General features: G+C 40.4%; 1 protein-coding gene across 1 annotated transcript in view; it reads left to right on the top strand.

Annotated features, from left to right (window-relative positions):
- The window catches only part of LOC120540944 (breakpoint cluster region protein-like), a 184027-nt gene that overhangs the window by 129743 nt on the left and 30189 nt on the right, over positions 1 to 24095 (top strand). The window contains exons 3-8 of the mRNA XM_039772144.1: positions 2150 to 2254; positions 3101 to 3286; positions 12145 to 12252; positions 17855 to 17915; positions 23294 to 23346; positions 23551 to 23691. Of these exons, the coding sequence (XP_039628078.1) occupies positions 2150 to 2254; positions 3101 to 3286; positions 12145 to 12252; positions 17855 to 17915; positions 23294 to 23346; positions 23551 to 23691 (654 nt within the window). The remainder of the gene's footprint in view (positions 1 to 2149; positions 2255 to 3100; positions 3287 to 12144; positions 12253 to 17854; positions 17916 to 23293; positions 23347 to 23550; positions 23692 to 24095) is intronic.

The following is a 24095-nucleotide window of genomic DNA, read 5'->3' as shown; positions in this document are numbered from 1 at the left end:
GTGTTTAGTGCTGAGCTGTAGCCACTGGTAGGGCTAAATGATGTTCAGGATCATGTGGGTAAATTAACGTCAATGGGGAGGTTGCAGAAGACTGCAGGTCGTTATTCCTCCTGACCTGTTCTTTCACACTTAACTCTCAAAATACAAAGGAAGCCAGTGTTAGAAAGATGTATGGTTATAGTTAGGAATGTAGGGGTTTAAAATGTAAATGGTGTGAAGTGAGTGTGAGTTGATTTTAAAACTGGTAACATATAAGCATGTGGGTGGAGGGTGGCATTTTCTCATTGTATATAACAATTATTATCGTTAATTATGAATTTGTCCTTTTCATTTTTGTCTGTGAAGTAAAAGGCATATACTGGGGTAGTAATGGTATTAATTTATTATATAATGTATGTGGTGATAAGGTATGTGGTTCAGTGAAGTTTAGCTGAAAAATAAAGGAAAAATGTTTTTGTATACACTACCGGTCAAAAGGTTTAGGACAGTTTTTATGGAAATGCACAGAGTGTAATGTTTTAATGTTTGATGAAATCAACAATAGCAAATAAAAAAAATAAGTCAAAGAATCAGTAATTGTACAAAATGCATTCAAATTTGTGATTCATCAAAGCTGCCTGCACCTTTTGGTGATAACAGCCAAACTATAGTCACCCTTTTGATTCAGAATGCCAGTCACTCTGGGCAAGTCACAAACTCTTCCTCCAGCAGACCATCATACTTCCTCCTCCTTATTTGACAACTCTTATAACACTCTGAGGAGCCATCCTGTCACCAGCTTGACGGTGTGCAAACATCTTGCATGATGAGCCAAAGATAACAAATTTTCATTCATTGGACCAGAAGACTTTCTTTCAGTCTGCAGTAGTCCACGGCTGCTATTTCAAGGCCCTAATACGTGCATTAAGGAATGGCTTTCTTTCTGCCACACACCATTTCAAACCTGCAGCACCAAGTCTCCTCTTCACAGTTGAAACTGACACAAGATTTACTTGACCTGCACTGTTAAGTTGTGCTTAAAGCTCTTGTGCTGTTGAAGCTGGAGGCGCCTGTGATCATGCAAACTGGTGACCCTCAAACACTTGCCTTCTGATTGGCTTATGACCTTGGCCCTGTCAGATCTTTTCCTATCCTAGTTTCTTCCAGTTTCCGTTTGGGTTGTGTAGGAGACCAATGTACTTAATGACACTTTAAATTTTTTTTTTCACCATTTCTGTAATGTGGGAGTCCAAAAAATAGAACTTGGGGGCTCAGTAGCTACCTGTGTAGCCTATGCAGCTTCTTGGCTATCTAGGCTTTGTTGAGTGGTTCACTGTCACTCGCTCTTTCCTGGGACATCTGTATTTATAGGGTTTGCTTGGAAGGGGCGGGGTTTGATGGAGTATTGTGGGCGAAGCTCATTTACCATCACTGGTACTGAATAGGGAAAAATGAGACACTACAATTAGTTACACCGTCCCTGTTTGCCCCGGGGTGGTACTGCAAGCATCAGCCAAATCTAAAAGATGAACCTCAAGACGCATATACATGATAGCATGTATTGATTTTTCAGCATCTCACTGTGATACAAAAGATCAAACTCATGTGATGTTTATTAAGTATTCGAACGCAGCCTTAGTACTATTCTTGATATGTGTTTTGACCTTTATCTCTGAATTTAAAATGACGCCTACATTCTGTACCTCTTGCTTTGTACAGCATGATGGCCTAGTTTGTTTCTGAAGTCCTCACTTTTTTGTTTGCTGCCAATAAATAAAATTTCTGTTTTCTTCTTGTTAAGTTTAAGAAGATATTACTATCAAAGAAATACATTTGGCATTGTGCAGCCTTAACTCAGAGTGCACTTAGTAGCATGACAACCTCAGAATAAAATGTTTTTAAGTGTACTCAAATGCTGCTTTCCATTTGTGAGGATTCACATTTTGTTATGTTGGAAGCTAAAATCATCAGTGTGCCACACAAAGGCAGCTGCTGGTTTTGTTATGTAATTACCAGCAGTGGGCAGCAGTCAATGAAAACATAAGCAATGAGAAAAATAAGGAATATTTTGAGTCTTGCCCTTGGCTCAGTGGTAAGTGCTTCATCGCCATTTAATCTTTCCTGTGTTCACTAGGCAGTAAGGATTTGTGTTTTTCTTCTTTACTTGCAGAGTGAACCTGACTTGGAGAAGGGGCTAGAGATGCGAAAATGGGTCCTGTCTGGCATTCTGGCCACTGAAGAAACCTACCTTGGTCACTTGGAGGCACTGTTATTGGTAAGTGTTTGTTATTTTGTTTTTTCTCTGCAGTGGCCGTTCTTTTGAGTTGTGATTGAATTCAGGCCTGGCCATTTCACACATTGCATATCCTATTCAATGATCAGTACTTTTATCCACTTCAGCTGGAAGTGTATCGTGGGACCTTACTTTGCAGATAGCCTTCATTTACCTAATTTTCCAATAGAACAGAATTTTAATTTATGAATGAGCAGTGGGCCCATCTAGTGATATTTTTCTTTTTCCCCTTAGCCATTGCTGTGTTCCATATACATGTTCTATTTAATAAATGTTTACTGATCTATACAGCCCTACCGGCCTTATGCTATATGTTAAACAAAGTTGCCATTCTGGTGGCACAGGCTAGGTGTTATATACCTCGGGGAATGGTTTGTTTTCTTGTAGAGTTCCGTCACTAGTGTTGACTTCACCTTAAGGGTCCAAACTGTGAAGAGCTTAGTGCCACATAGAGGGGTGTAGTCATTTTATCAGAGACACAACCATTGACACTTCACTTTTTCACATCTTCCAATCTTTCATTCTTTATATGTATTTTTGTTGCTGGAATGTGATTTTGTGTCTTCTTATTCATGAATACACTTCAGGCGTAGTAGTTCTATGTTAAATGTTAATTGCCTGAGACTTGGGTCTCATTGATTGGAATCGCTTTTTTGTGTTACGGTTTTCATCCGTCTTCCTTTGAGGTTTGGCTTCCCTTTTTAACTTGTGAGTCTTCCAGTTTCACTCATTCAGATTTCAGCAGCTCCAGTAGTTGTTCCTATTGTTTATTCTGTACCCGACATGTTCTTGATGTTCAAAAAAAAAAACTTTGATTATCCTTTTTAGCCCATGAAACCTTTGAAAGCTGCAGCAACCACGTCTCAGCCTGTATTGACCATCCAACAGATTGAGACGATCTTTTTCAAAGTGCCTGAACTCTACGAGATCCACAAGGAGTTTTACGATGGCCTTCTTCCCAGAGTGCAACAGTGGAGTCATCACCAGCGTGTTGGTGATCTCTTCCAAAAGTTGGTAAGACAGTCTGTAGTCAAATCGTTTCTGTCTGTAATTGCATTTCCATCTTTCAGTTAATTTTACAGATTGAAAACACTGAATGTTTTTTAGGTTCCTGGGCTGCCCTATAAAATGCATGATTAGATAATGGTGACCAAGAAGCTGAGGCTTTTTTTTAATTTTATTTTATTTTTTTGTGGATGGTGAATTATTTAGTAAATCATTATTAAGCATAGCAAATGAAGTAATAAATTGTATACTTTGATACTGAAGCAATTCATATTTTCACTTGGTATCCCATTTATTTGACACGTGTTGATGTGAATAGCTGGCTGTTTCAATTTCTAGCTTAAATCTGTAAAGCTCATGGACAGTCTGAACAAGTTTAGTAATAGTTTTGTCTCCAAACAATAGAATGGCAAGACTTGTAATTGAAGTTAAGTCATTGATGATATTGTTGAATGTTGATGGTGCCAGATAATCATGTTTCCAATTGTCTTCATTATATTTTCTTTTACTGAAGTCTCTGGAGCACTCACTTAATGGGATGAATAACAAAGTGTGTGGCTATTCTTTTACTAAGAGGCAAGGTTATTATAGTTTTGCCTTTTTATATTAGTTTTTATTTCTGTATTTTTTCTGACCTTACTTGGAAATTCAGTTTAGTTTTAGTTTTCCTTCATTGTGTAATTTTAGTTTTAGTTTAGTTTTTATTTCACAAGGGTATTTCTATTTTATTTTTATATATATTGGTTTCAGTTTTAGTTTTAGTAATTATGGCATGGAGCTCCTACGGAGTTAGTTTTGTGTCACAATCAGACAGAACTGCACACTTAACAGATTTGTATAAGAGTTTAATGTTAGTGGAAGCTTACTACACTGCCTGGTTCACTATCTGGTTTTGCTTTTGTCTAATAAAAACAAACATAATCAAAACTAGACACTGAATATGAACAATTTTATAATTTTTAAAATATTTTCTCATGAAAATTACAAGGGCTTATTAAGAACAGGACTCTTAGGCTTGAGTCAGTGTGCAGACCCCACCTAGCTGTATTGAGGGAAACAAAGAACAACAAGCATGCAGTGTCAAGGTTAGGGGTGGTGAGTCTTGAGTAGCCCACCATAAGAACAGTAAACCCATAATGAGCAGAGCAAGAGCAGGTAATAGGAGTACGGACAGCCACAAAACGACAGAGAAAGCGTCTGAGATTAAGAAAACACATACATTATCTAAACCTGTTTATCCAGAGTAGGATTGCAAAACTTACAAGGGTTAAAGACTAACGGCAAGAATATTCATTCAAAAACTAAAACAAAAAATATTTTAGTAAATTAGTATTTTATTTCAGTTAGTCTTTCCCGCTACTTTAATAGTTTTGTTTAGTTTTTAATTTTGGTTTTGTTAATTATTTTATTTCAGTTTACGAAAATGTTTTTTTTAATAATAGTTTCAGTTTTGATTTTAGTTTTTGTTAACTATAATAACCTTTCTAAGAGGTCAGAAGGGACTGACCAAACTCATTCAAGGCAGCAGAAAGACCACAAATATTCAAATATTGTTGTGCAGAATGACATGACAAGTACAGGGTCAGAATTCTGTAAATCTGAGCTGGATCAGACAAGTTCAGTTAATGAATGGCTAGATGGCCCACAAATTTCCTGGCATGAAGTCAGAAATCCAGTTGTGGTTTCATACCCAAAGAGTCGTTATGTGTAATGAGTGTAAGATCATTGCCCAGGAGGAATTTATGAACCCATAGTAGTGCCACTAGTGTTACGCAAACCAGTCATTTTTATTAGAGCAGAATTATAAATTTATGGAGTAAGTGAACAGCACCACAGGAGCTTAGTGGCCTGGCATGTTTTTGAAAGATGGAGCACAGTCTGGCTTGTGAAGTAACCAAGTTTTTGTCATCTACGTTCCAGTTTGCTTGCTTGTTTCTTTCTTTATTACCCACTTAATGTAGTTTGGCTTGACAGAGATTGGGTTCAAGGTGTGCCTTTGGACTGAATGGTAGAATCTCTCCAGATTTTATACTGAGCATTATCTTCTGAGGTTTGTTCTTGGAGCCCTTCTGTAGCTCATGATAAGTAAATTCAGGTAGAAGCTTACTGCTAACCTTGTGTCAACATTGTAATCTGCGAGTCAGAGTACTAATCTTTTTTTCTGGGATCTTTGTGAGTGGCATGACTAATACTTTAGATTGAGCGCCAGTGGGTAGGATATTTAAAAGAATGTTCCACCCAAACATGAAATTTTCTTTACATGTTAATTTCCCATGTAGTTTTCAGTGGTGGCCAAAACAAATTCTTAACCACATGTTTGACCCAACAGAGACCAACTCTGGACAATGGGAAGAAATAGGTACCCCCAATGCCCCCATTCATTGGTCAAGAATCCTGTCTTCATTTCAGACACACAGTTATTATGGGCATGTGCCTTTCCTATTTATCCTTTTTGCAGAGTTTACCAGAAGTATTAGTTATATTTTATCAAAACATGTATGTATTTTTGCATGTTGTGAGAATACAAATGGATGACTGACATGTGAATTGTGCGACGTGAGTTACATGAGAATTTTTTTTCCCTTTTTCCGTGGACATTTTTTTCACTTCGTTTGTCGTTGTCCAGAGTTGGTCACCCTTGGGGCCTGTTCAGTGTGATTCTTGGTCTTCTCCACAAAAACATGACATTAAAACTGCTACCAACTACATAGGGTAAGTAACATATTAAAAATAATCATTTTTAGTGGAGTATCCGGTTTCCTCCCACAATCCAAAGACATGCAGGTTAGGTGGATTGGCAATTCTAAATTGGCCCTAGTGTGTGCTTGGTGTGTGGGTGTGTTTGTGTGTGTCCTGCGGTGGGTTGGCACCCTGCCCAGGATTGGTTCCTGCCTTGTGCCCTGTGTTGGCTGGGATTGGCTCCAGCAGACCCCCGTGACCCTATTCGGATTCAGCGGGTTAGAAAATGGATGGATGGATATTCCTTTAATGGGATTAGGTTGACTTTTCTTTAAGCTCTTTAGCTTGGTAGCTAGTGTCAGTTCTAAGACATTTAAAGCAAGCCTTAATTCTGTGGGCTGCATTGTCTAAGGAAGCGTGTAGAGTGGCCTGAAGTCCTTCTTTCAAATATTACTCCAGTAGTTAGAGGGTCAGAGTCTCCAACTGTGTGTAGTCTAGAGGTCAGATGGGCTGAGTCATTATCATTTTATTGCTATTACCTACAGATATTAAGTCTGCAGGTGTCACAAAGCCAGCCCTACAGTCTATGGTAAGTCACAGTTGCTTTCTTGGCATGGACCCCAAATAGTAACAAATGGCCATGGAAAATATAGTATGTGTATAAGGGATGGTTAAATTGTGAGCCCCACCCACAATTTTGCTTCTTTCCTCACAATCTGAATGGATTTTGTAAAAGAGACCACTAGGAGAATCCCTTCAGACACAGAAAATTACCTCTTGAATCTGCACAAGCTTCTAGCCATGTTCTAGACGTCAACTTTTGTTTTCATCTGAGTCGAACATTCTCCAGCGTACCACTCGCAGGTGCTCTTTAGTTTGTCCTGGTCTTCTTTGCCAAGAAAGAAAATTGCTAAGGTGGCCAATTCATTCATTTTCCATTTCACATTTTGTGAGAATACACACAGCACTATAACTGTTGAACTACTACTCCCCTCCAAAACTCCACTCTCCCCTCTGCCATTAATTCAGTTTGGCTGACCTTTAACCTGACCAATACACCGGAGAGTAACTGAATGTAGGTCAGGTTGGGGGGTGGGCACAAGACGTCTCTCAATTAATGGACCTCCTAGAGGGCGGCCCTTCAAGTGTTGAATGTGTTGAGGGTCTCTGGCAACCAGGGAGAGGAAATGAGTAAAGAAAAGAGAGTCTATTGTTATTTCAATTGATTTGTTTTGGTTTGTTTTATGAAATGCAACGGACCTGTGTTTTGTGAACAATAATAATAATAATATAAAATAAAGACTATAAGGGGCGGCACAGTGGTGCAGTGGGTATCACTGCTGCCTTGCAGTAAGGAGACCTGGGTTCGATTCCCGGGTCCTTCCTGCGTGGAGTTTGCATGTTCTCCCCATGTCTGCATGAGTTTCCTCTGGGTGCTCTGGTTTCCTCCCACAGTCCAAAGACATGCAGGTTAGGTGCATTGGCGATTCTCAATTGTCCCTAGTGTGTGCTTGGTGTGTGTGTGTGCACCCTGCGGTGGGTTGGCACCCTGCCCGGGGTTTGTTTCCTGCCTTGCACCCTGTGTTGGCTGGGATTGGCTCCAGCAGACCCCCATGACCCTGTATTTAGGATATAGGAGGTTGGACTATAAGGCTGATGGCTTTGTGAAGTAATTCTGAAAAGTATTCAACCTGTAAGGCACTTTACGGAGTCAAACAATCTGAATATTTTATTCTGTTCAGCCTCTTTTAATCTTGCTCATTTTTAAGAGTGCTATCAAATTTCCAACAGTACCAACAAGTCTTTGGCTGCATTTTACTTTGTGAAGCAGCACCTCAGTTATGCAGACAAAGTCAAACTTGTTTAAGTGTAGAAACAGCTGATAACCTCAGAGTAAGCAAGATTATGGCTGTTCAGAAACATGCAGCCTCAAATCGCAGCCTCAAATCGAAGGGCTCTTTCAAGAAGACACTGCTGTTAAACGCTTGCCCATGACACTCTGCTTTCTTATATGGCTCTTCTCTACCCCACCCACAAATCTTCTCTGCATGCTCTTTGCATCCTGATTTATTAATCTGTCTTTTTTGTGAACGAACACATCCACTTGAGCAACTGTGGTCTCCCTAAGAAAGAAAGACAAAAACAAGAAGACACCCGCTACCCCAGTCCATCCTGCCTGTGATTGATCTCCTTTTTGTCTCTGCTTTCACTTCTTTCTCCAGCATATCTGGGCTGCGTCCTTAAAGGCATTGCCTGCACACTTTTTACCCCCTTTGTACTTCTCAGTTATCCTTTTATTTATTTATTTATTTATTTATTTATTTAAGATGTTGCCCTCAGCAGTATAATCTCAGGACAGGCTCTGCCTTTGATCAGGTCACATTCTGTCGTCATAACAGCTTTCATCAGTCAGGAATCACTTTGCTGCATCATCATTGCCAATATTTGTGATCTGCTATCTGTAGCCCTGTTTTAATGCTGTGTAGGATGCCTTTAAAGAGGAAGACATGACTGATGTGTTAGGATTGGTGCTGTCCTCCGGGGGGCACACCAGTTGTGTTGCAGTAAAGTGACCTCTTTTGTTACACACCATCTTTTTATTTAATTAAATTCATGCTTGCGTGATTTTTAATGCGAAGGTGAAGCCCTCTGCCAAATGAAGGCAGGAATCGAAGAGCAGGTCAGGAGGATTAACATCAGCCCCTGGAGACTGGTCTGAGCCAGTGAAGACTCCCCCACCCCCATTTGTCTTGCCTTGTGCCTTTTGGGAAGACAGAGCATGGATTTGGGGTGTCACAGGCTACAGCAGTGGTTGTTGGGTTCACTCGTGCAGTTTCCCTGTGGCTGCACATTTTGTCCGACTTCAGAGTTAATTAAGCAAGCTGTTACTTCCCATTTTTTGTATCTGTCCAGAAATTACCAGCTGTTTATATTAACTCTTTATACCCAATAAATCAGAAATTTAGATACATTCAAATTCTTCTTTTTCTTTTTAATATTGTGAATTTTTAATTTTAGCTGCTCTATGGCAGTCAGTGTTGTGTGTGCTAGGTTTGTCATTCCACAGAAAAAGTGAATAAAATAGAAAATGATAGGGTTAAACCTCTAGAGATAAGGGCAAAATGTAAATATTTCCTAAACTCCAATGCATTTTCCTGAATGCAAAATTAGAGAAGAAATAAAAAGGATAACTAAACAGTGGCGTCAACTGAATGTAAAAATGATTGCCTGATTTGTGAAGCTTGTGAGCCCCACTTGGCAACTGACTGTGTTTTAGTGAAACAAATTTGGATGATTTCTCATTATTGAGAAATTCTTTTGTATTATCTATTTTGCTATTAATAATAATAATTAATAATTATATTTCTTACATTTATATTGTGCTTTTTCTCACTATTCAAAGCACTCCAGTGAATGGGGAGCCACTTCAATCAATCAATCATTCAACATTTATTTATATAGCACATATTCATACAAAAAATGTAGCTCAAAGTACTTTACAAAATGAATAGAAAAATAGAAGACACAATAAAAGATAAACATTAACTAACATAGAATAAGGTAAGGTCCGATGGCCAGGGTGGACAGAAAAAACAAAAAAAAAACTCCAAAGGCTGGAGAAAAAAAATAAAATCTGTAGGGGTTCCAGACCACGAGACCGCCCAGTCCCCTCTGGGCAATCTACCTAACATAAGTCAAACAGTCCTCTTTGTATTTAGGCTTTTCATGGAAGGACCTGATGATGATGGTCACGTAGACTTCTGGCTTTCAGTCCATCAATGTTGGTGCATCATGATGCTTTGAGTAGGTGGTGGTGGCGCAGGCCACCACCACAAAGAAACCGGAAAAAGAAACAGAAGAGATAGTTGGGGTCAGTACTTCAGCCTTCACTATTGTGTAGCATCCACCTGGATGATGCGACAGCAGCCATTTTTTGCACCGTTACACTCACCACACATAAGCTGTTAGGTGGTGAAGAGGTGAGAGAGAGACAATTAGAAACAGGGGATGATTAGGGGACCAGAATGACTAGACTGTGGTGTGCAATTTTAACTTGGGCATCTGGATAAACCCTAATCTTTACAAAGGACGCCCAGGGATCTTTAATTACCACAGAGAGTCAGGACCTCGGTTTTACATCTCATGCAAAGGATGGCGCCATTTTTACACCACAGGGTCCCTTTCATTGCACTGGGGCATTGGGATCTACACACAGTCCTCAGGGTAAGCGCCCCCTGCTCACCTCACAAGCACCTTTTCCAGCAGCAACCCAAGCTTTTTCCTTGTCGGTCTCCCATCCAAGTACTGGCTGGGCCCAGACATGCTTAGCCTCAGGTGGATGACGTTCTCTGAAGTGCAGGTGTTATGGATACTGGCCATACTATGGACTATCAGCACTTTCTAACTGCAGCAGTTTGAGGGGCTAGTGGAGGGGTGGTGGATAGATTGCTTGGTAAAGGAAAGAACACCACTCTGATAACAAGAAGCAGACCACCGTCCCAGGAAAAAACAAAACTTACCTAAGGCTATATTCACACTTCTACATTTTGCCTTTCATCCACACAAAAATTGAGACTTTTGAAAAAGCTGTCTAAAGCTTTACACTTTTGAAGCACCGGCTTGGTGTTTCAGTGAAGACTGAGTGAAAAACGTACTTTTTTGAAAACACTCTTGACATATTTGTGTTTATTATGTGGTCCATCCCTGATTGGTTTCTGGTCATTTCAACATCTCATTCCCAAAACAAAACTTACCTAAGGCTATATTCACACTTCTACATTTTGCCTTTCATCCACACAAAAATTGAGACTTTTGAAAAAGCTGTCTAGAGCTTTACACTTTTGAAGCACCGGCTTGGTGTTTCAGTGAAGACTGAGTGAAAAACGTACTTTTTTGAAAACACTCTTGACATATTTGTGTTTATTATGTGGTCCATCCCTGATTGGTTTCTGCTCATTTCAACATCTCATTCCCAAAACAAAACTTACCCAAGGCTATATTCACACTTCTACATTTTGCCTTTCATCCACACAAAAATTGAGACTTTTGAAAAAGCTGTCTAGAGCTTTACACTTTTGAAGCACCGGCTTGGTGTTTCAGTGAAGACTGAGTGAAAAACGTACTTTTTTGAAAACACTCTTGACATATTTGTGTTTATTATGTGGTCCATCCCTGATTGGGTTCTGCTCATTTCAACATCTCATTCCCTGATAGGTTGCTCTTGAGGAAAGAAAACCATATTCCAACATAGTGGATATAAGAAGATATGCTTTTTCATGGTATTTGTCATGTTGCTTACCTGTTTGTATCTAAATTGAATTTTATACAGTCTAAATGCTACATGCCTGTGCTAAAGGTTAATAATTTATAGGTCGCTACAGCTTTGCGATAAATCCTGTGTCGGGCAAGCAGTGTTACCATTCCTTCAATGAAATTTTTTTTTTTTTTTTGGCTCTTGTGTACATACTCAGTGATGGAAAATATCTACATCATATGTGCTTTAGGTTATGTTGGCGTGGAGGGCAATGCTTTTGTGAACTATTCAAGTAAGCAAGTGTGGACAGATCAGTTTTGTTTAAAAATGGCATTTGAAATGAAACCCCATTAGTGTGGGCTTAGCCTAAGGGGAGAGGGACCCACACTTACAGGAAGAAGGCAGTTTGACATGACAACTTCATTTCATTTCAATCAGTGCAGCCTAATCTCACTCTGCAAAGGCAGGCTTCACTAGTAGTATGTTGTAGATGTGGACTAATTTTTGCCTATGAGTGTAGTCGTTTCTTCCAAAGCCACTGTATAAAACCAGCTTCACGGGTAACCTAATCTGCACATCTTGAAGGATGTGGGTAAATGGTATGTTTACAATGAATGGGCATCAAAATTGGACCTCATGTGTGGTAAGTGCTGTCTCGTATTGTGAAGATTTAGAATGTTGGTTACCATTCTTCATAATTTAATTAAAATGAGATGAGACAATACAATAGGAGTAAACATGACACTTGGGTGAAGTGTTGCGGAGTTAGGATTACAATAAGTTAGAAATGTGAATTTATTAAATCCCACCAGATTCCACAGTGAGACATTTCTTTTATGCATCCTAATCATCTTTCCTGACCCCCTCAGTCTCCTTTAACAAAGTGAAATGTCTGCCTTCTAATTTTTTTTCTGATGTTCTTCCCACTCACCAGGCAAGCCAGCTCGGTGTGTATCGGGCATTTGTGGATAACTATGAAGTTGCTGTGGAAACTGCAGAGAAATGCTGTCAGGCCAATACTCAGTTTGCGGAAATCTCTGAGGTAAGAAGTTGCTTGTCTCTTGATGCTCAGTCCTGTTGTCACAGTAGCATTCATTCTTTGTAGTTTTGGACAATGCTGTTGTTGCAGGCTTTCTTTTACACAATTCATTAGGCTATAATAAACAACAGACGGGTATCAGCAAGAGTGAAAGGGAAGGTCTACAGGACGGTAGTGAAACCAGCTACGTTATATGGGTTGGAGACGATGGCACTGACCAGAAAGCAGGGGACAGAGCTGGAGGTGGCAGAGTTAAAGATGTCAAGATTTGCATTGGGTGTGACGAGGATGGACAGGATTAGAAATGACGACGTTAGAGGGTCAGCTCAGGTGGGATGGTTTGGAGACAAAGTCAGAGAGGTGAGATTGCGTTGGTTTGGACATGTGCAGAGGAGAGATGCTGGGTATATTGGGAGAAGGATGCTAATGATAGAGCTGCCAGGTAAGAAGAAAAGAGGAAGGCCTAAGAGAAGGTTTATGGATGTGGTGAGAGAGGACATGTAGGTGATGGGTGTAACAGAACAAGATACAGAGGACGGGAAGATATGGAGGAAGATGATCCGCTGTGGCGACCCCTAACGGGAGCAGCCAAAAGAAGAAGAAGATAGGGCTATAATAAACAAATTAATACATCTTAAATTAATCAGGTGGGTTAAAAGTGGGGTCTTCTTAGGATACCAGTATGCACCCTAGAAAATGTAATTATTGAATCTGCGTAAAAGTTTCACAAAGTAAAAGCTTGGTCGTTTGCCAGAGATATGTATGTTCTTGTAAGCTGGTGCCCACCAGCTGCTAGTCTGTGTGTGACACAATCCTACTTTGCCTGCAGGTCCAGGTATTAAGCTTATTGTCAACCTCATAGAGAAAACAAAAAAGATGAAAAGCAGTACAGAGTAAAATGGAAATGAACACCCCTTTGGGTGTATTCACTGTCCAGTAGTGGGGTTATCACTTACATCCACAGGTGACATCTGCCATATCGAGTCTATGCCTTATTTGGTATTATACTGAACAGTCTACTGTTACTTTAGACAGCCACACCCAGGTTTAAATAAGCTACAAAAAATGAAGAATTGATATTTCTGACAAACTCATCCCTTTAGCAATGTTGCTTTATAGAACTTTTTGCATGCTAGATGGCAACTTCACATATTGTAATCTGAACCAACATATTTTTCAAAGGAGAAAATAAATGTAGAAAAGACAATAGAAAAGGGCACCACTAGAATGGAATGGCATGGAGAAGGGAAATGTCTCATGGTGGCCTTCAGAGAAAGAAATAAAGGAGAGTGCCATCCTGCATACATGAGTGTGGCAACATGGGGGTGTATGCTTTGAAAGAGCAGTAGGCAGGGGCACCAGCATAACATAACCAGAGTAGAAGCCAGGTGGGAAAGGTGTAATGCTCCTCCAGGACACTAGGAGCAGGTATTGAGACTATCCTTCATTTGTAGAGAATTGTTAGAGAATCCTCTCTTTGCAGTGAGTGAGGGCTAGAATGAATTGGCAGATGTGGCAACACCTCTTGGCCACTAGAAGGCACACACAGTCATAGAAAGGAAGATCTGAGTCAGTGTTATCTCTCAGATAGGGAGGGCAGCATGTGGTCCTTTCTCGGAGAAACAGCGGCTTAATGCCAGTTGGAGCCGCATAGATTGGGGCACCATGGGCATTGAGTTTAGATATAGCTTCTGTGTCCTGAATCAAATGTAAAACCAAGATCCTGACTCTCTGTGGTCCTAAACATCCCTGGGCATCCTTCATAAAGAGTAGGGATTATCCCGATATCCTGGCTAAATTGTCCACTACTGTCTGGTCATTCTGACCCCCTAGCACCTCTTAGGCCTCATTTATACTTGACGCTCAGAACGCGTACGCGTCCGCATCATGGCTGCCACGCGTCCCCAGCGTTCATTTCACGCGTCCTCTGAGCAGGTACTCAGAAATTAACGCGACGCGTGCGCGAGTTGCAGTACCAGCAAAAGTCGGGCGCAGTGTGCTAAAAGTCGGAACGTGACGTCAGAGTCTCTGTTTACTATCTACATGTGACAGCAAGCCTCTATGGAGATCCTTCGGGGATCGATGTGCGCGCTTTGCTGTTTGATGAATGGTTCAAAGTGTTGAAGCAAAATGCCGACATACAGATGCATTCGTGGTGCTTTTATATTCAAGCGTCGCATATTCCCGATCGTAATGACACGATACATTTTAAAAGTCTCACATACCATCTTTTGTGTCGTCTTTTTTATTTTTTATTTTTGCAACTTAACAACAGCAACATAATGTATAGCGTTATATTTGAACCACTGAGAAAAAAATAAAGGACACGGTGAAAACGTGTATTTTGTGATTTAAAGTGGAAATTTCGGCTTTAATCTCGAATTGTCCACTTTAACCTCGTAGTTTACTTTATCATTAAAGCAGACCGTCGTAAACGTCATCCCAGTTTTTAATCGCTACGAGCTTCTTGGACCTGACAGCTGCGGCAAGCAGCAAAAGATCACCACACAGAACACATTAAATGTATGATATTCCAACTCTCTGCACATTTAGAATCTTTAGATTCATACTTGATATCACTTTTATGATGAAATGCATTAAAGTGTGTATGTTACATTTTACATATAATTTTATTTAAATAATGAATACTGTTAATAATTACACACATGGGGGTGACACGGTGGCGGAGCAGTAGCACTGCTGTCTCGCAGGGAGTTACGTTGCTGGTATTTCCTGCTTGTATTCCACACTGTGCTCCGGTTTCCTTCCAAAGATAAGCAGATTTGGGGATTTGGTGCTGCTAAAATGACGCTAGTGTATGTGTGCTTGTATTCACCTTGCGATGAGCGAAGACCTCGTCCAGGGATTGTTTCTCAGTCGTGCCCAATGCTTGTTGGAATGGACACATCCCTGGATTGATGGATTTAATCAATAAACATCCTTTTCACAGATATTGCGGTAAGGTGTTATCGAAATTTAATAGGTGATTTAGGCAATTCACAACACAGAGAAGCCAAACATGTTCTCACCGTGATAATATCTCACACTGCCACCTGGTGGACTCCTCCAGATTTACGTAAAGTACGCGCGCAAGTATAAACACTTCAACGCTTGCGTAGCAGGAGCGTCCGCTGCAGCATGCGTCGCGTCGCGTGAAGTATAAATGAGCCCTTATAGAAAGGCCAGCCTATGAGCCATTGAATATGGGGTTTAATATTTCTAGGGACATTGTTCTGTGGGCAATCAGTTTTTCTATTGCCTTAAATCTTGACCGAGAATGACAGAGTGCCCACAACCACAAACTGAGGAGATAAGCTGATTGTGTGGTCTTTATTTTCAAAGAATGTACTGCATCAAGAAAGCATAATTGGGCAGATATTGGCATGAACAGATTACCTGTGTTTTAATTTGTATTAGACAGCAATAACTTGATTAGTCAGCCTCACAAAGGGTGTAAGTATGTATACGAGAACAGCTATCTGCCTATCTGTCTTGTGTTCTGTATCCTCAATGTTAATGTGTGGGTGGGTCTATGAGCTGATGGCAATTCTCAGGTGGCACAGTCTGGTCCAATATCGATAACACAAGCAGTATATAAAATAAAGATGGACTTTGGGTGTATCTGATTAGATGAGTGTTAATACTACAGTGGTGTGAAAAACTATTTGCCCCCTTCCTGATTTCTTATTCTTTTGCATGTTTGTCACACAAAATGTTTCTGATCATCAAACACATGGAACCATTAGTCAAATATAACACAAGTAAACACAAAATGCAGTTTTTAAATGATGGTTTTATTATTTAGGAGAAAAAATCCAAACCTACATGACCCTGTGTGAAAAGTAATTGCCCCTTGTTCAAAAATAACCTAACTGTGGTGTATCACACCTGAGTTCAATTTCCGTAGCCACCCCCAGGCCTGATTACTGCCACACCTGTTTCAATCAAGAAATCACTTAAATAGGAGCTGCCTGACACAGAGAAGTAGACCAAAAGCACCTCAAAAGCTAGACATCATGCCAAGATCCAAAGAAATTCAGGAACAAATGAGAAGAGAAGTAATTGAGATCTATCAGTCTGGTAAAGGTTATAAAGCCATTTCTAAACCCTTGGGACTCCACCAAACCACAGTGAGAGCCATTATCCACAAATGGCAAAAACATGGAGCAGTGGTGAACCTTCCCAGGAGTGGCCGGCCGACCAAAATTACCCCAAGAGCGCAGAGACGACTCATCCGAGAGGTCACAAAAGACCCCAGGACAACGTCTAAAGAACTGCAGGCCTCACTTGCTTCAATTAAGGTCAGTGTTCACGACTCCACCATAAGAAAGAGACTGGGCAAAAACGGCCTGCATGGCAGATTTCCAAGATGCAAACCACTGTTAAGCAAAAGAACATTAGGGCTCGTCTTAATTTTGCTACGAAACATCTCAATGATTGCCAAGACTTTTGGGAAAATACCTTGTGGACTGATGAGACAAAAGTTGAACTTTTTGGAAGGCAAATGTCCCGTTACATCTGGCGTAAAAGGAACACAGCATTTCAGAAAAGAACATCATACCAACAGTAAAATATGGTGGTGGTAGTGTGATGGTCTGGGGTTGTTTTGCTTCTTCAGGACCTGGAAGGCTTGCTGTGATAGATGGAACCATGAATTCTACTGTCTACCAAAAAATCCTGAAGGAGAATGTCCGGCCATCTGTTCGTCAACTCAAGCTGAAGCAATCTTGGGTGCTGCAACAGGACAATGACCCAAAACACACCAGCAAATCCACCTCTGAATGGCTGAAGAAAAACAAAATGAAGACTTTGGAGTGGCCTAGTCAAAGTCCTGACCTGAATCCAATTGAGATGCTATGGCATGACCTTAAAAAGGCGGTTCATGCTAGAAAACCCTCAAATAAAGCTGAATTACAACAATTCTGCAAAGATGAGTGGGCCAAAATTCCTCCAGAGCGCTGTAAGAGACTCATTGCAAGTTATCGCAAACGCTTGATTGCAGTTATTGCTGCTAAGGGTGGCTCAACCAGTTATTAGGTTCAGGGGGCAATTACTTTTTCACACAGGGCCATGTAGGTTTGGATTTTTTCTCCCTAAATAATAAAAACCATCATTTAAAAACTGCATTTTGTGTTTACTTGTGTTATATTTGACTAATGGTTAAATGTGTTTGATGATCAGAAACATTTTGTGTGACAAACATGCAAAAGAATAAGAAATCAGGAAGGGGGCAAATAGTTTTTCACACCACTGTATGTCTTTGTGTCTTCTCTCAATATGTCAAAAAACTAATTCAGGCAAGACATGCTACATTTACTGGATTTGATTGGAGGCATTCTGAATATTAAAACATCATGGTTTTATTTGTGTTTATTTAATAATTACATTTCCATTATTTATCTGAGGTGATGTTGAAATGTAACACTTTTTTAGCATTTGCAAAAAGAAATGTGTTTTGTAATAGGTAAAGAAATGCATTATATAAATGATTGATAGATGATTGGCACTATGAATATTGAGATAAATAAAGAAATACACTACATATAGAGCGCACTATAGCGAATTTGATGTGGGTCAATACCTTATTTTTATTTTCTTTTTTCAGAATCTTAAAGTAAGGAGTTCAAAGGATTCCAGAGAGCAGGCAGCCAAAAACTCTCTGGAAGGTAAGGACATTGTTTTATTTTTGGCTGCTTTAAAAACAGCATCCACTTTTTAAAATACTGTTTTTTGATGCAAAGTAAAGCAAAAATTGTGGATGCAGCTGCCAAAAATATCAGAAATTAAAATGCTGGCTCTGTGTCTTTTGCTTCAGTGCTTAGTTTATTTGAATTAACCTCAGCCCATCTGTTGTGAAGCCGAAGTAATAAGCCTGCTTATAAGTCACCTCACCAAAAAGTAACCAGTGATTTGCATTTAGGCATAAATGTAGGTAACTCATAAGTAGTAAAAGTCATTTTATTTAAAAAAAACTTTTGTAATGACATTTCGTCTTCAGCAAAATATCATCAGATGAGAATCTTTAATTTCTTAAACATCGAGCCAATGAACTTGAAAGCCAATTGAATTTCCTAACCTGCTGGCTGGAAGCCTCTGCTCTGGGCACACTTCAGTCCATTGAAAGGTGCTGGAGAAATTAAATATTATTATTATAATTATTAATTCCATAGGCTCACTGGCTTACTGGATACCCCCTCTGCAACCTTCCACAAATTTAGCCCCAAAAAATATTTAATTTTTGAAAAAAGGAAAATAGTTTTTGTGATGCAGTTTTAGGCTAAACAGAACAGTGAATAACTGGTGTGTTGCATTGCATAACACTACAAGAAAGAGACAAGTGAACACAAGCAAATCTGCAAAAGTTAGCTAGTAGGTAACAAACAGATCCATCATGATAATAATAAAAAAAATAAGTGCTGCCCAAATCAAATACTTGTCACAACAGGCCATTGCCAGACTACCAAAGGTAACATCTATGCTTAAAACATCAATAAAAGAGGAAATTGAGTAAGTGGGACCGAAAAGCCTTCATCTGCTTGTCCTCCTTGCCCACTTCCTCCCATTGTAGAAGACTAACAATCTCATTTACAATGATTTGTCGAGTAGCCTGACAGGCACAGACCCAGGTTTAAATAAGGATGTGCAGTGTTTGAATATAAAGGCTTAATTAATAATAAATTTGACAAGAGGAGACCATTCGGTCCATCAAGCCAGATTCTACTTCAAATATGTCAAGGTTTCTGCTTCAACTACATGCCTCAGTGGTTTGTTCCAGTACTTTCTGGCATTAGTCTTAAACGCACTTCCCCATAATTTCCATGTTTGTCTTATAGTAAGTGATTCATCCTTAGGCTAAAAGAATTTTGCTAGATATACTTTATCAATGCATTTGCATATTTTAAATACCAGGATAAGGTCCTCAACAGTCTCTTCTGCTCAGACTAAACCATGTTTAATTCTCTGAGTCTGTCACAGTATGATATCTCCTTAAGTAGTGGGATGCACTTGGTTGCTCTCCTCTGCACAGCTTCAGGCCCTGTTATGTCTTCTTGTATTGTGGTGAATAGAACTGCACACAATGCTATAGATATTCGTGCATTAACCTCCCTTGATTTATATTGAATAGTTTTTAAGATATAACTTTACATTTTATTTGCTATTTTAGTTTCTTCTGTACATTGCTTAGAAAAAGGTGTCAAAATAAACCCTAAATCCTTTTCAGTGGCTGCCTCCTGCGTGACAGTGTCTCCCATTCTCTATAATTGACTAGCCAACCCGCGGCGTACCATACGCCGCATAATCAGGCCTGTTTTTTAATAATTATTAAGCACAGGGAGAAAATTAACATTTGAAAAATTGGTAATGTAATAAATCGGCAAGAAAAGCAACATTGTAACAATGCACGGAACGAACCAACACACAATCGTCCGTGACTGAAAACTGGCGGACTGTCCTCGCGACTTCTCCTGCCAGACGGAGGGATGGGGGTGCACGGCGCGGAGTCTGGAACAGGAGGAAAGGAGAAGGATGTCCATTCAGCTCCGTCCGTCATGCTAGTCTGCTGATTTCCCATTTAGTATGCACTGCCCGCTCATGTGCCCACCTCCAACTTGTCACTTGAGTCGTCGTCTTTACACAGTCCAGATGTACATGTGACTGACGTAGAATTTTCATTGCTCTGTGCGGTTTTGGCTGCTTTTTTATATATAATCCACCAAGACACCCGACGCCGGTAGTAGCGAGGTGGGAGGGGGGTGTGTACAAAGGGTTGGGACGCAACCAGTGGGAGCGTATGAGTCGCACTTAGTGGGAATTCCACGGTTTGCAGCCCGAATGGGGTTCAACGCCTTACCCACACCTCTCTGCGCCGGGTAGACACACACTCAATGTCATGCATAATTATTTATTGAATGCTAAACACTTCTGGAAAGGCATGGTTGTTTAAAACGGCTTGGTGTGAGAATACAACAGTAAGTGAATGAAAAGATGGAACTCTGGAGAGAGCAAAATACAACACAATAGTGAACCCGCGGCATAACAAACGCTGCATAATTATTTATTGATGGTTGAACATTTCTGGAAAGACACAGTTGTCTAAAAAGGGACGGTTTGAGGATACAACAGAAAGTGAATGAAAAGATGGAACTCTAGACTTTTCATTGGTCTGTGCGGTTTTGGCTGCCTTTCTATATATAATCCACCAAGACACCCGACCACGGTATTAGCGAGGTGGGAGGGGGGTGTGTACAAAGTGCAGGAGCATCTAAGAAGACGCATGTTTGTCACGGATGCGAATTGCTGTATGTAGCATATAAAACAGTTTGCTATGGTGCACGCGGTTGTGCATCGTAACCGAAAACTTGGTTTTTAAAGACTGCTTACTTCATTGTGTTTTAACTTCAGTTGTAATGGAACGTTTTAAGGACCCCATGGGATACCCCTCGGTTTTGGCTGCTTTTCTATATAAACCACCAAGATACCCGACCACGGTAGGAGGGGGGGTGTGCACAAAGGGTAGGGACGTAATGAGTAGAAGCGTATGAGTCGCACTTAGTGGGAATTCCACGGCTTGCAGCCCGAATGGGGTTCAACGGCTTACCCACGCCTCTCTGCGTTGGGTAGATACACGGCCAATCTCGTGCATAATTATTTATTGAATGCTAAACACTTCTGGAAAGACACGGATGTCTAAAATGGGTTGGTGTGAGAATACAACAGTAAGTGAATGAAAAGATGGAACTCTGGAGAGAGCAAAATACAACACAATAGTGAACCTGCGGCATAACAAACGCCGCATAATTAATTATTGATGGTTGAGCACTTCTGGAAAGACACAGTTGTCTAAAAAGGGAGGGTCTGAGGATACAACAGAAAGTGAATGAAAAGATGGAACTCTGGACAGAGCAACATATAATTGTCTGTGAGTGAAGAAGACGCATGTTTGTCGCGGATGCGAATTGCTGTATGTAGCGTGTAAAACAGTTTGAAATGGTGCACGCGGTCGCAGGCGTCGAACCAAAACTCGGTTTTAAAGACTGCTTACTTCATTGTGTTTTAACCTCAGTTGTAAAGGATTGTTTTAAGGATCCCATGAGATACCCCTCGCAAACTGTTTTACACGCTGCATATGGCGACTCACCTCCGCGAGAAACATGCCTCTATGAACAGTCAAGGTGGCTCGGAGGTACATGAGGGCTCTACGACAGACGAATATAAATGACGCTGGTTTTTCTGTGTCGTCGCGTCCGAGTTGGTGGGCGTGGCTCTGTGAGTTGTCATTGTATCCAATGGTCTTGGAGTTGGTGGGCGTGGCTCCTCCCTTCGTGCGCCGTAGGTATCTTACTTGTCGGTGGCTTGGTGAATCCACGCCCCTTCCGGCGTGCTTTCCATGGGTGTCTTGCCTTAGTGAATTATATATATAGATGTTCCTTTTGCCCATGTGTAACAACACTCTGCACTTTTCTTTCTCCTCCACACCTCCCAGCAAGTGTTGTCCACCACCTCCTAACTCTAACTCTTTGGGCAAAGTAGAAGGCTCTTTTAAACCTGTCCCGGGAGTACTGTCAGTGACTAAACCATTGTTTACAGGAAGCATATCAAATCAGGTGAAACTCAACTCCCACTAGCTCCCCATTGTGGCCCCCATGGAATCCAACAGGGCAGGGATAAATATATTAAAGAAATGTTCTCTTCAACTAGGATCTCTTATTTAAACAATCAAATCAATCTGAAGAACCAGGCAGGAGGAAGCTTGTTCATTGCATCTTCATTTTGTCTTCATGCAGAGTGATACACTGTGTGATGGAATGTTCACAGAATGAAGACTGAGGTTTATAGTTATTGACAACTGAATTTCCATAACAGTGCTGAGCTAATCCTGACATTTGCTCTGATTGGTTAAAACATGTCAGATGTTTTCCGAACATAGTATAACCAGCGTACATACCCCAAAATAAAAGTCTAATTCCACTATATTTGTGGTCTTCTTCGTATTTCTTAAGTTCAGTTCTTATTCTTCTTTTATGAAAATTTCTGTGTCAGTGAGAAATGTTATGGCTCATTGGGTAAATGATATAACATGACATCATCCAGTTTCTTGAATCATCCCCTGGAACATTCTGTTGGTTTAATTAACCATTTCAACAGTCTATTCATGCATTTCTGTAAGATAAATTAATTTTACCCCTTGTTTCATTTATTTTTTTTCCACATCTGTGGGGATCCATATAGGGGCTTGCCACAAGGGATGCTATCACCAAGTGTATGGAGGGATAACCTGTGTATGGCAGGCAGTCTCTTAACTGCCACATTTCTTCTGGTATCCCGAGTAGCAAAGGGACTAACCAATCCAGTCATGATGCCAATCAATTAATGTCGTCTGTCCATTATGTTGGCCTTCCAGCCCACTGAGGAACTCCCATCCATTGCTGCTAGGATGTCAGTCTCAGTGGCCCAGCTGCAGCGGGGACCCTTCATATTGGAATGTCACAGTTATTTTCCTTACTGTCCTTTATACAGGCTTTAGGCCACATAAGGGAACAGAGTCCATCTTGATTTAGAAGCCAGTCCATCCATTACAACATAAATCAGCAAAATATTTATGAATGGATTCTCTGACTCTCATATCACGGAAGAAATGTTCTGGTAATAAATTATATTTTTGCCAAAGTTGTTTAAAGGTTGCAGATTCATTATCTGCAAATCAGTAGTTTTGCTTCCTTGCAATAGTCAGAATTTGGCCTTCATGTGATGCTTTCACTAATGATAACGTCTCAGTGAGTGGTGACCCATTTGAGTTTGGGCAATTTTTAGAAGGTGACACACAGAGTAGAGTAAAGCATATAAACAAATTTTGTAGGAGGTGAGGTGTAAGTTCATTTATAAAGGATTTCTTCCAAAATCTCAAAAAGTCTATACTTTATACCTTGAAATAGAACTGAAAATGTATTCTCCTCTGGAGTAGTGTTTTTTAGCCACATTGTTTTTACATTTTTATTGTGGAAACTTCATACAAGGCCCTCTTGTCTTATTATTTTTTTTTCAGCACTCCTTTATAAACCAGTGGACCGAGTCACCCGCAGCACTCTTGTTCTACATGTAAGTGAATCCTTTTAAGGCGGCAGACATTTGTGAATCTCCCAAGTACACCTGCCTGAGTTTTATTTAAGAAAAACAATTTTGTGTCATGCTACGGTTTCATTTCAGAATTTAAAATGCAGCATGCTCCTTTACGTGGATGTAATAAACAGCTTGAGCTTACGGTTAAGACTTTGATTACAGCTCTTGACTTATCCTGTGCAGGATTTGCTGAAACACACCCCGGCAAGCCATCCTGATTACCCACTGCTACAAGATGCTCTTCGTATCTCCCAGAACTTCCTTTCCAGTATCAATGAGGAGATCACACCACGCAGGCAGTCCATGACTGTCAAGAAGGGAGAGGTGAGTCCACCCTGGCTATAGTATAGTTCTTCTCTTTTTGTGCTGGTCTTAGTTTGTTTTCAAGGGGTTATGTGTCATGGGGTGGTTTCTCACTGGAGTAGGCAGCCCAAAGAATGAAATAAGCAAAATCAATGCAGATCACCCCATAGGCAGTAGAGGTCCTCTTCTCTCCCTTTCCTGCCGATTTCCTTTCAGGATTGTTATGTCTTTAAAACATAAAGAGTGATGTGGACAGTTAGCAAGTAATATTTTGATTTATATTTGAGTTGTAGCAGAATGAACTTTATATTGCATGGCACAATGGGAGCTGCCTTCCCGACCCACACATGCATGCAACCTCCCAGTCTGGCTGTCTTTTTTTTAATTGGCTACCCGCTTTTACTTTCAGCGAACAGCGAAATGCC

Source organism: Polypterus senegalus, chromosome 12, assembly GCF_016835505.1.
Source record: "Polypterus senegalus isolate Bchr_013 chromosome 12, ASM1683550v1, whole genome shotgun sequence".
NCBI lineage: Eukaryota > Metazoa > Chordata > Cladistia > Polypteriformes > Polypteridae > Polypterus > Polypterus senegalus.
Note: the sequence above shows the minus strand (reverse complement) of the source record. Positions and strands in the feature narration are given on the sequence as shown.